The sequence below is a fragment of the Lactuca serriola genome, chromosome 1 (assembly GCF_051521515.1).
Source record: "Lactuca serriola cultivar US96UC23 chromosome 1, Lser_US96UC23_V15, whole genome shotgun sequence".
Lineage (NCBI taxonomy): Eukaryota > Viridiplantae > Streptophyta > Magnoliopsida > Asterales > Asteraceae > Lactuca > Lactuca serriola.
The window spans coordinates 224,039,446-224,054,214 of NC_136408.1; the positions used below are offsets into that span (position 1 = coordinate 224,039,446).

Here is a 14,769-nt window from a genome sequence, read left to right on the forward strand (position 1 = left end):
CTTTTTACCACTTAACTCCGTCCAGTCTTGGTAGAAGACTACTTTTATTAAGGAAAATATAGGATTTTCTGGAAAAGACACTAATGTAAAAGATACTATAAAACTACCACTTTTATTAAAGTTATTTGATTAAAATGACACTAAATACTTATGAACTCACCAGCATTTGTAAAAATGTTGATACTCGCTTTTCAAATAACTTGTATTCTCAGGTCAGCATTAGACAGGTACATTCCCGGAGCAGTTGATGAAGATAGCTTAGTGCTAAGCTGCACCTATATAACTATTGTATTACTTTGATGTATTGTAATGTAAACCATGTAAAACTATTACTATTAATGCAATGGTTGCTGTACTTTAATTACTACAATGCATGTGTTGTGATACTTGACATGACGTCATCCACCCCAGAACGTTTCCGCCGTTCTGGTTTTGGGGTGTGACAATTTGGACCCGTAGACCCCCAATATATCGAGCAACAAGTTGTTCCTATGTCTCCGGGATATCATTTCGGGCAATCAATTGGTAGAACTCAGTTGTGTAATCGTCAACTGATTTGGCACCCTCCTCAAGATTTTGCAACCGTTGGTACATCAACCTTTGAAAATTATGGGGTAGGAAGTTGGATCGTAAACACTTCTTCATATTCCTCCAAGTCACGACCTTTGACTTTTCGAGCCTGTCTCGTGTCAGTTTCAGTTGTTGCCACAATGCAGATGCCCTACCACGTAGCCTGGTAGCAATGAATGACACTCTTTTGTTTTCAGGGACTTCTTTGAACTCAAAAACTTCCTTAAAAGTAGCCAACCAGTCGATGAACCCCTCCGGATTCAAACTGACCCCGTCGAATTCTGGGATATCAATTCTCATTCCGGCATCCCAACGCCTATTGTCACCTCTATGATCACGCCTTGGCCGCTTTTCTAGATCGTCTTCAGAATATGAACCTTCACTGCCGCCAAATGGGTACCCAAATTCACCATCTTCCACTTGAGAATCTGTTCAAGACCTTTGTCCTCCTCGATTCGTCAGTTCGACCATCCTATCAGTCAGTTGGTCAACCATTTGATCCATCCTCTCCTCCATTCATGCCGTAATACGTTCTTCTAGTTCTTGCTCATGAATATTAGCGGGCGTCCTGTTTCTCCTTGGAGGCATTTTGAACTAGGAATTCGGCTTTGATACCAACTGATGCAATGCAAAAAACAACACAAAGATAACCAAAAATGAATGTGTTGATTCTAAAAGAATATCCAGGAAAATCTCTACAAAACCATGTTGATTCTACGAATATTGTGGGATTGGCTTCAAAATCTGGGTTAACACACAGAATTTGGGAGAAAATCGAAAGTTCATAAAATTGATGATCGACCATCCAAATTACATCAAAAACAGTTAAATAAGAAGCAAAAATTAAAATGAAACCCTAAAAGTCCATGGGCCAAATACAAACCCAAAAAATAAGGAAAAATAACAAAATTGTTCATAACTCCATTTAGAAAGCGATTTTGGACTCAAAAACGGGTAAGTCCACTTCGAGAACTTATATAGACGTGCTCCTTGCTCCAAGCTTCGATTTGACTGGTCATAGGCCCAAAATGGAGATTCATAGCTAAAGTTATGGCCATTTCCATGAAGCCCCTTTAGTCACACGATTGTGGGCCTCTAGGAACCCAAGGGCCCGATCCTCCACACTAGGGCCCACATCATCCCCTCCTGGGTAGAAAAAATTCAACCTCGAATGTGCACCATGGTCATCATCAGAAGAATCCCAATAATAAGGAAGCAAATGCTTTACATTGAAAACATCGAAACAACAAATGTAGCTTGGCAACTGTAGACGGTAAGCATTGGAATTAATCTTCTCCACAATCTCCACCGGTCCACTCTTCTAAGCTGACAGCTTGTTGTACTCACCAACCGAAAAACGATCTTTAGTGAAAATAGCCCAAACAAAGTCACCTACTTAAAAATCAACCTGTCTGCTTTTTTTTTTATCTTTATCTTGCTTGTACGTGGAGTTAGCTTGGACCAAGTTGTCATGAACAACCTAGAAACAGGTAGTGACATCAAATCAAGTGGTCCCCGTGGCTGAACAGAATAGACCACCTGGAACGGACTATATCAAGTACTTTGGTTGATAGCATGATTATGAGCAAACTCAGCTTGACAAAGCTTCTGATCCCAGGTCTTCAGATGATCACCCACTAAACACCGCAAAATATTACCAAGGGATCGATTGACAACCTCTGTTTAGCCATCCATTTGAGGATGATATGCACTCCTAAAATTGAGCTGAGTGTTCACCATTTTACATAGGTTGCGCCAAAAATGACTCAAAAACCTAGTGTCTCGATCTAAAACAATAGAAGACGACAATCCATGCAAACGGTAGACGTCTCGAAAGAATAACTAGGCCACATTAACTGCCTCCGTCGTCTTTTTGCAAGGAATAAAGTGCACCATCATAGAAAAATGATCAACAACCACAAATATTGAATCATTTCCCCGTTGAGTACGTGGTAAACCGAACACAAAATCCATGATGATGTCTACCCAAGGTTGCGATGGAACAGGCGCAGGCATATACAGTCCTGCGTTGGTTGATGTGCCCTTTGACACCTGACAGATTCAACACCGTTTAACATATCTATCCACCTCCTTGCGCATTGTAGGCCAAAATGAAGATGATTGTACCAACTGTAAAGTGTGATCTCGGCCGACATGCCCTTCACCATGAAGCTCCCTAATGATTTGAAGGCGGAGACTAGAATCAGGGATGGACAATTGATTTCCTTAGAAAAGAAAACCTTCATGCAGTAGAAAATCAGACATCTGTCCAGATTGTATACCCTGCAGAACAATAGAAAAATAAGGATCAACTGTTAGCTACTCCATGAGGACATCCATCCCCAGCACACCAACCATCATCGAAACTAGCAAATTACTCCTCCGACTCAATGCATCAGCCACCCGATTTGACATCCTAGACATGTGTTTCACCACGAAAGTGAATTTTTCCAAGAACGACATCCACCTGCCATGTTTGTGTGACACCTTATCCTGACTGCGAATATGTCTTAATGAATCATGATCTATGAACAAAAAAATTCCATATGAAATAGATAACGGCGCCAATGCTTTACAGCTTGGACCACTGCATAGAACTCAACATCATAAGTGCTATAACGCAGCTTTGTCCCCGTCAACTTCTCACTAAATTAGGCAACCGGTCGTCCTCCTTGACTTAGAAGTGCTCCAATCCCAACCTTGGAAGCATCTGTGTGTAATTCAGACACTTGTGAAAAGTCTGGCAATACAAGAATCGGTGATGTACTAAGCTTCTCTTTTACTAATTGGAAAGTTGATTATGCTGCTTCGGTCCAAGTAAAGGTCTTCCCTTTCATAAAATCAGTCACCGGTGCCATAATAGAAGTAAAGTTTGGAATAAGCCTCCTATAGAATGAAGCAAGGCCATGAAAGCTTCGAACTTCAGTGATGGTAGTTGGACTTGGCCATTGTCTAACAGCTGCTACCTTAGACTCGTCCACCATTATTCCTTCCCCAGAAACAACGTACCCCAAGAACAAGAATTTAGGAACCATAAACACACATTTCTTCATAGCTGCATACAAACTATCCCGTCGAAGTACGGTCAAAGCCTAGCTCACATGGTTGACATGCTCACCAAAAGTAGCACTGTAAATAAGTATGTAATCAAAATAAAGTACTACAAATTTACCAATAAAGGGCTTGAACAATTGGTTCATCACACGCATAAATGTACTAGGAGCATTTGATAAACCGAAAGGCATCACCAACCACTCATACCATCCTTCACGAGTCTTGAAGCCAGTCTTCCACTCATCCCCAGGTCTAAGTCGAATCTGATAGTAACCGCTCTTCAAGTCCAGTTTCGTAAAGATAGAGGCACCACTAATCTGGTCAAGTAGGTCATTAAGTCGAGGAATTGGAAATCTGTACCTCACCGCGATCTTATTGATGGAGCGACTATCAACACACATACGCCAAGTAGCATCCTTTTTAGGAGTCAACAAAGCAGGAACAACACACAGGCTCATGCTCTCCCCAACATGAACTTTTGAAATCAAGTCCTCCACCTGTCGTCGCAACTCCTCATGCTCTTCAGGACTCATTCTGTAATGTGGCGTATTAGGCAACTGAGCTCCTGTGTGTAAATCAATATGATGCTGGATGTCATGCAAGGGTGGCAAACCATCAGGTAATTCATTAGGTAAAACATCAGCGAATTCCTTGAGCACAGGAACCATAGCCTCAGGAATTTCAACCTCCTTAGTGACTTCCTTCCCGAGCAACACAAAAATTTCACCTTTCGCCTCCAACTCATCTTCAAACTGATTAAGGGTCAGTAGAGTACCCGAAGGTCTCGGAACTGGCTCCTTTGGCTTACTGGGAACCAATGTTATCTTCACACCACCAAACAAGAAACTGTAAGTATTAGTCCGCCCGTTATGATCTATGTTACGATCATACTCGCAAGGTCTTCCCAACAACAAATGACAAGCATCCATAGGAACCACATCATACCATACATCATCTTTATACATGGTACCGACAGAAAATTTGACAAGCGCTCGTTTGGATATAGTGACCTTGCCACCCTTCTTAAGCCACTGTAGGTTGTAAGGCTTAGGGCGATTTTCTGTTTTCAAAGCCAACTTTTGAACTACTTCTTTAGATATAAGGTTATCACAACTTCCTGAATCAATAACAAAAGTACAAACCTTTCCCAAAATAGTACATGTCGAATGAAAGATGTTGTGTTTGAGCCAATCATCACCAACAACTTTTGGTGTAAAACATGACCGCCTTACCACCAAATTTACCCCCACATCTCCAGTTACAACTTCCTCTTCGCATTGATGCTCTTCGTCATACACATGGGGATCTTCGTAATTTTCACTGGCATCATCATTTTGCCAATCATGTTGCTCAGCAAACAAATGACGTTTTCCGACCTTCTTGCACTCTGATTGTCGGTGACCTGTCTCCCCACAACTAAAACACTTCATGCTGCTACTAATAGTTGTCCTAGGATTTGGTCCACAACTGTTAGATGTCGGTCTTTGTTGATTAGGAACAACACGGGGTACCATACCACCCGTCCCGGAACTTCCTCCAACATTGGCAGTTGAAGACGAACCGCCCACCTGATGACTTTTTTTCTCAAAAGCCAACACCCGTTGGTGCGCTTCAGAAATAGATACCGGGTCAAACATATTTACAGAGTCCATGATTTGGACCCGTAGACCCCCAATATATCGAGCAACAAGTTGTTCCTCTGTCTCCTGGATATCGTTTGGGGCAATCAATTGGTAGAACTCAGTTGTGTAATCGTCAAATGATTTGGCACCCTGCTTCAGATTTTGCAACCGTTGGTACATCAACCTTTGAAAATTATGGGGTAGGAAGTTGGATCGTAAACACTTCTTCATCTTCCTCCAAGTCACGACCTTTGACTTTCCGAGCCTGTCCCGTGTAAGTTTCAATTGTTGCCGCCATGCAAATGCCCTACCACGTAGCCTGGTAGCAATCAATGACACTCTTTTGTTTTTAGGGACTTCTTTAAACTCAAAAACTTCCTCAATAGTAGCCAACCAGTCGATGAAACCCTCCGGATTCAAACTGACCCCGTCGAATTCTGGGATATCAATTCTCCTTCCAGCCTCCCAGTGCCTATTGTCACCTCTGATCTCAGTCGTCGAACGGGTTCCCAAATTCACCATCTTCCACTTGAGAATGTGTTCGAGACCTTTGCCCTCCTCGATTCAATAGTTTGACCATCCTATCAGTCAGTTGGTCAACCATTTGATCCATCCTCTCCTCCATTCGTGCCATAATACGTTCTTCAAGTTCTTGCTCATGAACATTAGCGGGCGTCCTGTTTCTCCTCAGAGGCATCACAAAAAAAAACAGCACAAAGATAACTAAGAATGAACCTGTTGATTCTAAAAGAATAGCCAGGACAATCTCTTCAAAACCACGTTGATTCTACGAATATCGTGGGATTGACTTCAAAATCTAGGTTAACACACATGATTTGGGAAAAAATCGAAAGTTCATAAAATTGATGATCGACCATCCAAATTACATCAAAAAACAGTTAAATAAGAAGCAGAAATTAAAATGAAACCCTAAAAGTCTATGTGTCAAATACAAACCCAAAAACAAAACCCAAAAATTAAGGAAAATAACAAAATTGTTCATAAGTCCATTTAGAAAGCGATTTTGGTCTCAAAAATAGGTAAGTCCCCTTTGAGAACTTATATAGACGCGCTCCTTGCTCCAAGCTTCGATTTGACTGGTCGTAGGTCTGAAACGGAGATTCGTAGCCAAAGTTATGGCCATTTCCGTGAAGCCCCTTTACTCACACGATCGTGGGCCTCTAGAAACGCAAGGGCCCGATCCTCCACACTAGGGCCCGCATCATCCCCTCCTGGGTAGACAAAATTCATCCTCAAATGTGCACCATGGTCATCATCAGAAGAATCTCCATAATAAGGAAGCAAATGCTTTACATTGAAAACATCAGAACAACGAATGTGGCTTGGCAACTGTAGACGGTAAGCATTGGAATTAATCTTCTCCACAATCTCCAGCGGTCCAATCTTCTTAGCTGACAGCTTGTTGTACTCACCACCCGAAAAACGATCTTTAGTCAAAACAGCCCAAACAAAGTCACCCACTTCAAAATCAACTTGTCTGCGTTTTTTATCTGCATCTTGCTTGTACTTGGAGTTAGCTCGGACCAAATTGTCATGAACAGCCTTATGAACATCATGCAGTCCTCCAACAAAATCCTGCATTGTCTTTGGAACAACCCTAGAAACAGGCAGTGACATCAAATCAAGTGGTCCCCATGGCTGAACATAATAGACCACCTGGAATGGACTATATCCAGTACTTCGGTTGGTAGCATGATTATGAGCAAACTCAGCTTGACAAAGCTTCTAATCCCAGGTCTTCACATGATCACCCACTAAACACCGCAAAATATTACGAAGGGATCGATTGACAACCTCTGTTTGGCCATCCGTTTGAGGATGATATGCACTACTAAAATTGAGCTGAGTGTTCACCATTTTCCATAGGCTGCGCCAAAAATGACACAAAAACCTAGTGTCTCGATCTGAAACAATAGAAGACGGCAATGCATGCAAATGGTAGGCGTCTTGAAAGAATAACTAGGCCACATTAACTGCATCCGTCGTCTTTTTGCAAGGAATAAAGTGCGCCATCTTAGTAAGACGATCAACAACCATAAATATTGAATCATTTCCCCGTTGAGTACGTGGTAAACCCAACACAAAATCCATGCTGATGTCTACCTAAGGTTGTGAAGGAATAGGCATAGGCATATAGAGTCCTACGTTGGTTGATGTACCCTTTGACACCTGACAGATTCGACACCGTTTAACATATCTATCCACCTCCTTGCGCATTGTAGGCCAAAAATAAGATGATTGTACCAACTGTAAAGTGCGATCTCAGCCGACATGCCCTTCACCATGAAGCTCCCTAATGATTTGAAGGCAGAGACTAGAATCAGGGATGCACAATTGATTGCCTTTGAAAAGAAAACCTTCATGCAGTAGAAAATCAGACATCTGTCCAGATTGTATACCCTAAAGAACAACAGAAAAATAAGGATCAACCGTGAGCTGCTCCATGAGGACATCCATCCCCGGCACACCAACCCTCATGGAAACTAGCAAATTACTCCTCCGACTCAATGCATCATCCACCCGATTTGACATCCCAGACTTATGTTTCACCACGAAAGTGAATTTTTCAAAGAACGGCATCCACCTCCCATGTTTGTGTGACACCTTATCTGTGAACAAAACAAATTCCTTATGAAATAGATAATGGCGCCAATGCTTTACAGTTTGGACCACTGCATAGAACTCAACATCATAAGTGCTATAACGTGGCTTTGGCCCCGTCAACTTTTCATTAAAATAGGCAACAGGTCGTCCTCCTTGACTTAGAACTGCTCCAATCCCAACCATGGAAGCATCCGTGTGTAATTCAAACACTTGAGAAAAGTCTGGCAATACAAGACTCGGTGATGTAGTAAGTTTCTCTTTTACTAATTGGAAAGCTGATTTTGCTACTTCGGTCCAGGTAAAGGTCTTCCCTTTCATACAATAAGTCACAGGTGCCATAATAGAAGTAAAGTTTGGAATAAACCTCCTATAGAATGAAGCAAGGCCATGAAAGCTTCAAACTTCAGTGATGGTAGTTGGACTTGGCCATTTTCTAATTATGATCAAACTCAGCTTGACAAAGCGTCTGAGCCTAGGTCTTCACATGATCACCCACTAAGCACCGCAAAATATTGCCAACAGATCGATTGACAACCTCTGTTTGCCCATCCGTTTAAGGATGATATGCACTACTAAAATTGAGCTGAGTGCTCACCATTTTCCATAGGCTGCACAAAAAATGACTCAAAAACCTAGTGTCTCGATCTAAAACAATAGAAGACGACAATCCATGCAAACGGTAGACGTCTCGAAAGAATAACTAGGCCACAATAACTGCCTTCGTCGTCTTTTTGCAAGGAATAAAGTGCACCATCTTAGAAAAACGATCAACAACCACAAATATTGAATCATTTCCCCGTTGAGTACGTGGTAAACCGAACACAAAATCCATGCTGATGTCTACCCAAGGTTGTGATGGAACAAGCACAGGCATATAGAGTCCTGCATTGGTTGATGTGCCCTTTGACACCTGACAGATTCGACACCGTTTAACATATCTATCCACCTCCTTGCGCATTGTAGGCCAAAATGAAGATGATTGTACCAACTGTAAAGTGTGATCTCGGCCGACATGCCCTTCACCATGTAGCTCCCTAATGATTTGAAGGCGGAGACTAGAATCAGGGATGCACAATTGATTTCCTTAGAAAAGAAAACCTTCATGCAGTAGAAAATCAAACATCTGTCCAGATTGTATACCCTGCAGAACAACAGAAAAATAAGGATCAACCGTTAGCTGCTACATGAGGACGTCCATCCCCGAGACACCAACCCTCATGGAAACTAGCAAATTACTCCTCCGACTCAATGCATCAGCCACCCGATTTGACATCCCAGACATGTGTTTTACCACGAAAGTGAATTTTTCCAAGAACGACATCCACCTGCCATGTTTGTGTGACACCTTATCCTGACTGCGAATATGTCTTAATGAATCTTGATCTGTGAACAAAACAAATTCCTTATGAAATAGATAATGGAACCAATGCTTTACAACTTGGACCACTGTATAGAACTCAACATCATAAATGCTATAACGCAGCTTTGGCCCCGTCAACTTCTCACTAAAATAGGCAACCGGTCGTCCTCCTTTACTTAGACTGCTCCAATCCCAACCTTGGAAGCATCTGTGTGTAATTCAAACACTTCAGAATAGTCTGGCAATACAAGAATCGGTGATGTACTAAGCTTCTCTTTTACTAATTGGAAACCTAATTCTACTGCTTCGGTCCAAGTAAAGGTCTTCCCTTTCATACAATCAGTCACTGATGCCATAATAGAACTAAAGTTTGGAATAAACCTCCTATACAATGAAGCAAGGCCATGAAAGCTTCGAACTTCAGTGATGGTAGTTGGACTTGGCCATTGTCTGACAGCTGCTACTTTAGACTCGTCCACCTGTATTCCTTCCCCAGAAACAACGTACCCCAAGAACAAGACTTTAGGAACCATAAACACACATTTCTTCATAGCTGCATACAAACTATCCCGTAGAAGTACGGTCAAAACCTGCCTCACATGGTTTACATGCCCACAAAAAGTAGCACTGTAAATAAGTATGTCATTAAAATAAACGACTACAAATTTACCAATAAAGGGCTTGAACAATTGGTTCATCACACGCATAAATGTACTAGGAGCATTTGATAAACCGAAAGGCATCACCAACCACTCATACCATCCTTCACGATTCTTGAAGCCAGTCTTCCGCTTATCCCCAGGTCTAAGTCGAATATGATAGTAACCACTCTTCAAGTCCAGTTTCGTAAAGATAGAGGCACCGCTAATCTGGTCAAGTAGGTCATCAAGTCGAGAAATTGGAAATCTGTACCTCACCGCGATCTTATTGATGGCGCGACTATCAACACACATACGCTAAGTAGCATCCTTTTTAGGAGTCAACAAAGCAGGAACAGCACGCAGGCTCATGCTCTCTCGAACATGAGCTTTTGAAATCAAGTCCTCCACCTGTCGTCGCAACTCCTCATGCTCTCCGGGACTGATTCTGTAATGTGGCCTATTAGGCAACTGAGCTCCTGTGTGTAAATCAATATGATGCTGGATGTCATGCAAGGGTGGCAAACCATCAGGTAATTCATTAGGCAAAACGTCAGCGAATTCCTTGAGCAGAGGAACCATAGCCTCAGGAATTTCAACCTCCTTAATGACTTCCTTCCCGAGCAACACAAAAATTTCACCTTCCGCCTCTAACTCGTCTTCAAACTGATTAAGGGTCAGTAGAGTACCCGAAGGTCTCGGAACTGGCTCCTTTGGCTTACTAGGAACCAATGTTATCTTCACACCACCAAACAAGAAACTGTAAGTATTAGTCCGCCAGTTATGATCTATGTTACGATCATATTCCACAGGTCTGCCCAACAACAAATGACAAGCATCCATAGCAACCACATCACACCACACATCATCTTTATACGTGGTACCAACAGAAAATTGAACAAGGGCTCGTTAAAATACAGTGATCTCGCCACCCTTCTTAAGCCACTGTAGCTTGTAAGGCTTAGGGCGATTTTCTGTTTTCAAAGCCAATTTTTGAACTGCTTCTTCAGATATAAGGTTATCACAGCTTCCTGAATCAATAACAAAAGTAAAAACCTTTCCCAAAATAGTACATGTCGACTGAAAGATGTTGTGTGTGAGCCAATCATCACCAACAACTTTTGGTGTAAAACAAGACCGCCTTACCACCAAATTTACCCCCACATCTCCAGTTACAACTTCCTATTCGCATTGATGCTCTTCGTCATACACATGGGGATCTTCGTAATTTACAACTTCCTCAGCAAACAAATGATGTTTTCCGACCTTCTTGCACTCTGATTGTCGGTGACCTGTCCTAGGATTTGGTCCAACACTGTTAGATGTCGGTCTTTGTTGATTAGGCACAGCATGGGGTATCATACCACCCATCCTGGAACTTCCTCCAGCATTGGCAGTTGAAGACGAACCGCCCACCGGACGACTTTGTTTCTAAAAAGCCAACACCCGTTGGTGCGCTTCAGAAATAGATACCGGGTCAAACATATTTACAGAGTCCATGATTTGGACCCGTAGACCCCCAATATATCAAGCAACGAGTTGTTCCTCTGTCTCCTGGATATCATTTTGGGCAATCAATTGGTAGAACTTAGTTGTGTAATCGTCAACTGATTTGGCACCCCGCTTCAGATTTTGCAACCGTTGGTATATCAACCTTTGAAAATTATGGGGTAGGAAGTTGGATCGTAAACACTTCTTCATCTTCCTCCAAGTCACGACCTTTGACTTTCCGAGCCTGTCTCATGTCAATTTTAGTTGTTGCCATTATGCAGATTCCCTACCACGTAGCCTGGTAGCAATCATTGACACTCTTTTGTTTTCAGGGACTTCTTTGAAATCAAAAACTTCCTCAACAGTAGCCAACCAGCCGATGAACCCCTCCGGATTCAAAATGAACCTGTCGAATTATGGGATATCAATTCTCATTTCGGTCTCCCAACGCCTATTGTCACCTATATGATCACGCCTTGGCCGCCTTTCTAGATCGTCTTCAGAATATGAATCGTCACTGCCGCCGAACGGGTTCCCAAATTCACCATCTTCCACTTGAGAATGTGTTCGAGACCTTTTCCCTTCTCGATTCATTAGTTTGACCATCCTATCAGTCAGTTGGTCAACCATTTCATCCATCCTCTCCTCCATTCATGCCATAATATGTTCTAGTTCTTGCTCATGAACATTAGCGGGCGTCCTGTTTCTCCTCAGAGGCATTTTGAACCAGGAATTCGGATTTGATACCAACTGATGCAGCGCAAAAAAACAACACAAAGATAACAAATAATGAACCTATTGATTCTAAAAGAATAGTCAAGACAATCTCTTCAAAACCACGTTGATTCTACGAATATCGTGGGATTGGCTTCAAAATCTGGGTTAACACACAGAATTTGGGAGAAAATCGAAAGTTCATAAAATTGATGATCGACCATCCAAATTACATCAAAAACAGTTAAATAAGAAGTAGAAATTAAAATGAAACCCTAAAAGTCCATGGGCCAAATACAAACCCAAAAACAAAACACAAAAATTAAGGAAAAATAAAAAAATTGTTCATAACTTTATTTAGAAAGCGATTTCTAGACTTAAAAATGGGTAAGTCCCCTTTGAGAACTTATATAGACGTGCTCCTTGCTCGATGCTTCGATTCGACTGGTCAAAGCCCCGAAACGGAGATTCATAGCCAAAGTTATGGCCATTTCTGTGAAGCCCCTTTAGTCACACAATCGTGGGCCTCTAGGAACACAAGGGCCCGATCCTCCATAATTGGGCCCGCATCAGCTAACCTCGCTGAAGGAGAGTGATACTACTTACGAATACTATTATCACATGTTAGAGGGCCAACATGCTTTGAAGATCTTTACATGCTGAAAAACATGTTACACCCGACATTTCGTAAAGCTGCCGTTGAGAGAGGATTAATAGAGAATGATGATAATCTATCATAATGTCTTACAGAGGCCTCATTATTTCAATTTCCTAGGGCTCTAATACGGTTATTTTCTACTATATTGATTGATTGTGACCCTGTAGATGTTCGTAAGTTATGGGATAGCCACTATAATTCACTTTCTGAAGATTACAGGCAAACATCAAACTATGGTTCTTGCGGATATTGCTATAATTTTCCAATCTATGGGTAAGGATCTTGGTGACTTTGATCTTCCTAGGGTAAATACAAACATCAACTTGGAATCTGGAGGATATCGTGAGGTTCAAGAGGAGTACTATATTGTTATTGAAGATGAACACATTTGTGCTAAAGATTCTCTTAATCCCGATCAGTGAAATGCATATGATGAGATCATGAGGCATGTAGATCATAATATACCACGTGTGTTCTTTATAGATGGTCCTGGTGGAACCAGAAAAACATTTTTGTACAAAGCTTTACTTGTTGAGGTTCGTTCCCGTGGTCTTATTGCACTTTCTACTGCTACATCTTGTGCTGCTACTAATAATATGTCTAGATGGAAAACAGCTCACTCGCGTTTTATGATTCCGATAAATCTTGATAATAACTCAATGTGTAATATCAACCAATAGAGTGGGGTTGCCCAACTACTTCATTTGGCCAACATAATCATATAGGATGATTCATCGATGACGCATATGCATATAGTGGAGGCGGTGGATCAAACGATGCAAGACATAACAAATGTGAGCCTCGCCTTTGGTGGAAAGATAATGGTCTTAGGAGGTGATTTTAGACAAGTGTTGCTAGTCATTCGACATGGCACTCGGGCACAAATTGTAGACTTCAGCCTGCAGATGTCGCCTCTTTGGTCATTGATTAAAAATATACGGTTAACTATAAACATGAGGACATTGGCCAATCCATGGTTTTCACATTTCTTAATACGAGTTGGTGATGGTGATGAAGAAGCTATCGATGGAAGTTTTAAATCGAAAGATGATTTGATTAATGCAATTTTTCCTTCTTTGCAAATCAATGGAGGTTGCCTAGATTATATTATTTCCACGACGATATTATCAACTATTTATGAAAATGTCAAGGAAATTAATGACCAATTGATCGATACGTTCCGTGGAGAAGAAAAGGTGTACTACAGTTTTGATGAAGCAGATGACGATAAGAATAACTTCTATCCGATGGAATTCTTAAACCCTCTAAATGACAGTGGTTTTCCCCTCACTACATTCGACTTAAAGTTGGATGCCCTATAATATTATTATAGAATATTGATCCTTCAAATGGGATATGTAATGGAACAAGATTGATATGCAAAGGTTTTCAAATGAACGTCATCAATGTAGAAATAGCAGTTGGTCATCATGCTGGAAAACTAGTATTTTTGCCAAGAATCTCTGTTTGCCCATCTGCGCATGATATGTTTCCACTCAAACTTAGAAGAAAGTATTTTTCGGTTCGAATTAGCTTTTCTATGACAGTCAGTAAAGCTCATGGCCAAACAATTCCAAATGCGGGTGTTTTTCTACGTGAAAATACAAAAGTCTTAGTGAAGCCTAACAAAGATTTTAATCAAGCTAGAGTTTACACATCAAACGTGGTGTATCTATAATGAATATAATGTCCTTAAGTTCAAACATTAAAAAGAAAAATTATGGACTTTTAATTCTTTAAGATAAAACAATAATTCATATTTTTAAACCTAAACAAATTATCGTTCGACATTAATCGCTGAATAAAGTATTTGCCGCAGCCGCATTGCACGGGTACCCTACTAGTGTGTGTGTATATATATATATATATATATATATATATATATATATATATATATATATATATAGTTATGAACTCCAAGAACACTATCGTGTAACCAATTTTAGCCATGGGGTCTTTTATATATATATATATATATATATATATATATATATATATATATATATATATATATACAAGACCCCATGGCTAAAATTG

At 41.0% G+C, this 14,769-nt stretch overlaps 3 protein-coding genes across 3 annotated transcripts; 1 reads left to right on the forward strand and 2 right to left on the reverse strand.

Moving 5' to 3' along the window:
* Nucleotides 1-489: 489 nt before the first annotated feature.
* Nucleotides 490-5,768, reverse strand: LOC145066172 (uncharacterized). Its single transcript, XM_079013381.1, has 2 exons — nucleotides 3,743-5,768; nucleotides 490-998 (listed from the first exon to the last, which is right to left on the reverse strand). The coding sequence occupies exons 1-2, from the start codon at nucleotides 5,766-5,768 to the stop codon at nucleotides 490-492; spliced, it is 2,535 nt and encodes an 844-aa protein (XP_078869507.1).
* Nucleotides 5,769-10,187: 4,419 nt separating this feature from the next.
* On the reverse strand, nucleotides 10,188-10,712 carry LOC145066198 (uncharacterized). The gene has a single exon (XM_079013411.1). It carries the CDS (start codon nucleotides 10,710-10,712, stop codon nucleotides 10,188-10,190), a length of 525 nt encoding a protein of 174 aa, XP_078869537.1.
* Nucleotides 10,713-13,469: 2,757 nt separating this feature from the next.
* LOC145066207 (uncharacterized) lies at nucleotides 13,470-14,410 on the forward strand. Its single transcript, XM_079013420.1, has 2 exons — nucleotides 13,470-14,010; nucleotides 14,118-14,410. The coding sequence occupies exons 1-2, from the start codon at nucleotides 13,470-13,472 to the stop codon at nucleotides 14,408-14,410; spliced, it is 834 nt and encodes a 277-aa protein (XP_078869546.1).
* The last annotated feature ends 359 nt before the right edge of the window (nucleotides 14,411-14,769 follow it).

Coding starts and splice junctions, on each gene's coding strand:
- LOC145066198 (XM_079013411.1), bottom strand. CDS start 10,712: ATGGATGCTTGTCATTTGTTGTTGGGCAGACCTGTGGAATATGATCGT.
- LOC145066207 (XM_079013420.1), top strand. CDS start 13,470: ATGACGCATATGCATATAGTGGAGGCGGTGGATCAAACGATGCAAGAC. Junction 14,011..14,117: donor AAACCCTCTAAATGACAGTG/GTTTTCCCCTCA, acceptor TGATATGCAAAG/GTTTTCAAATGAACGTCATC.
- LOC145066172 (XM_079013381.1), bottom strand. CDS start 5,768: ATGGTGAATTTGGGAACCCGTTCGACGACTGAGATCAGAGGTGACAAT. Junction 999..3,742: donor ATTGTTCAAGCCCTTTATTG/GTAAATTTGTAG, acceptor GGTCTTGAACAG/ATTCTCAAGTGGAAGATGGT.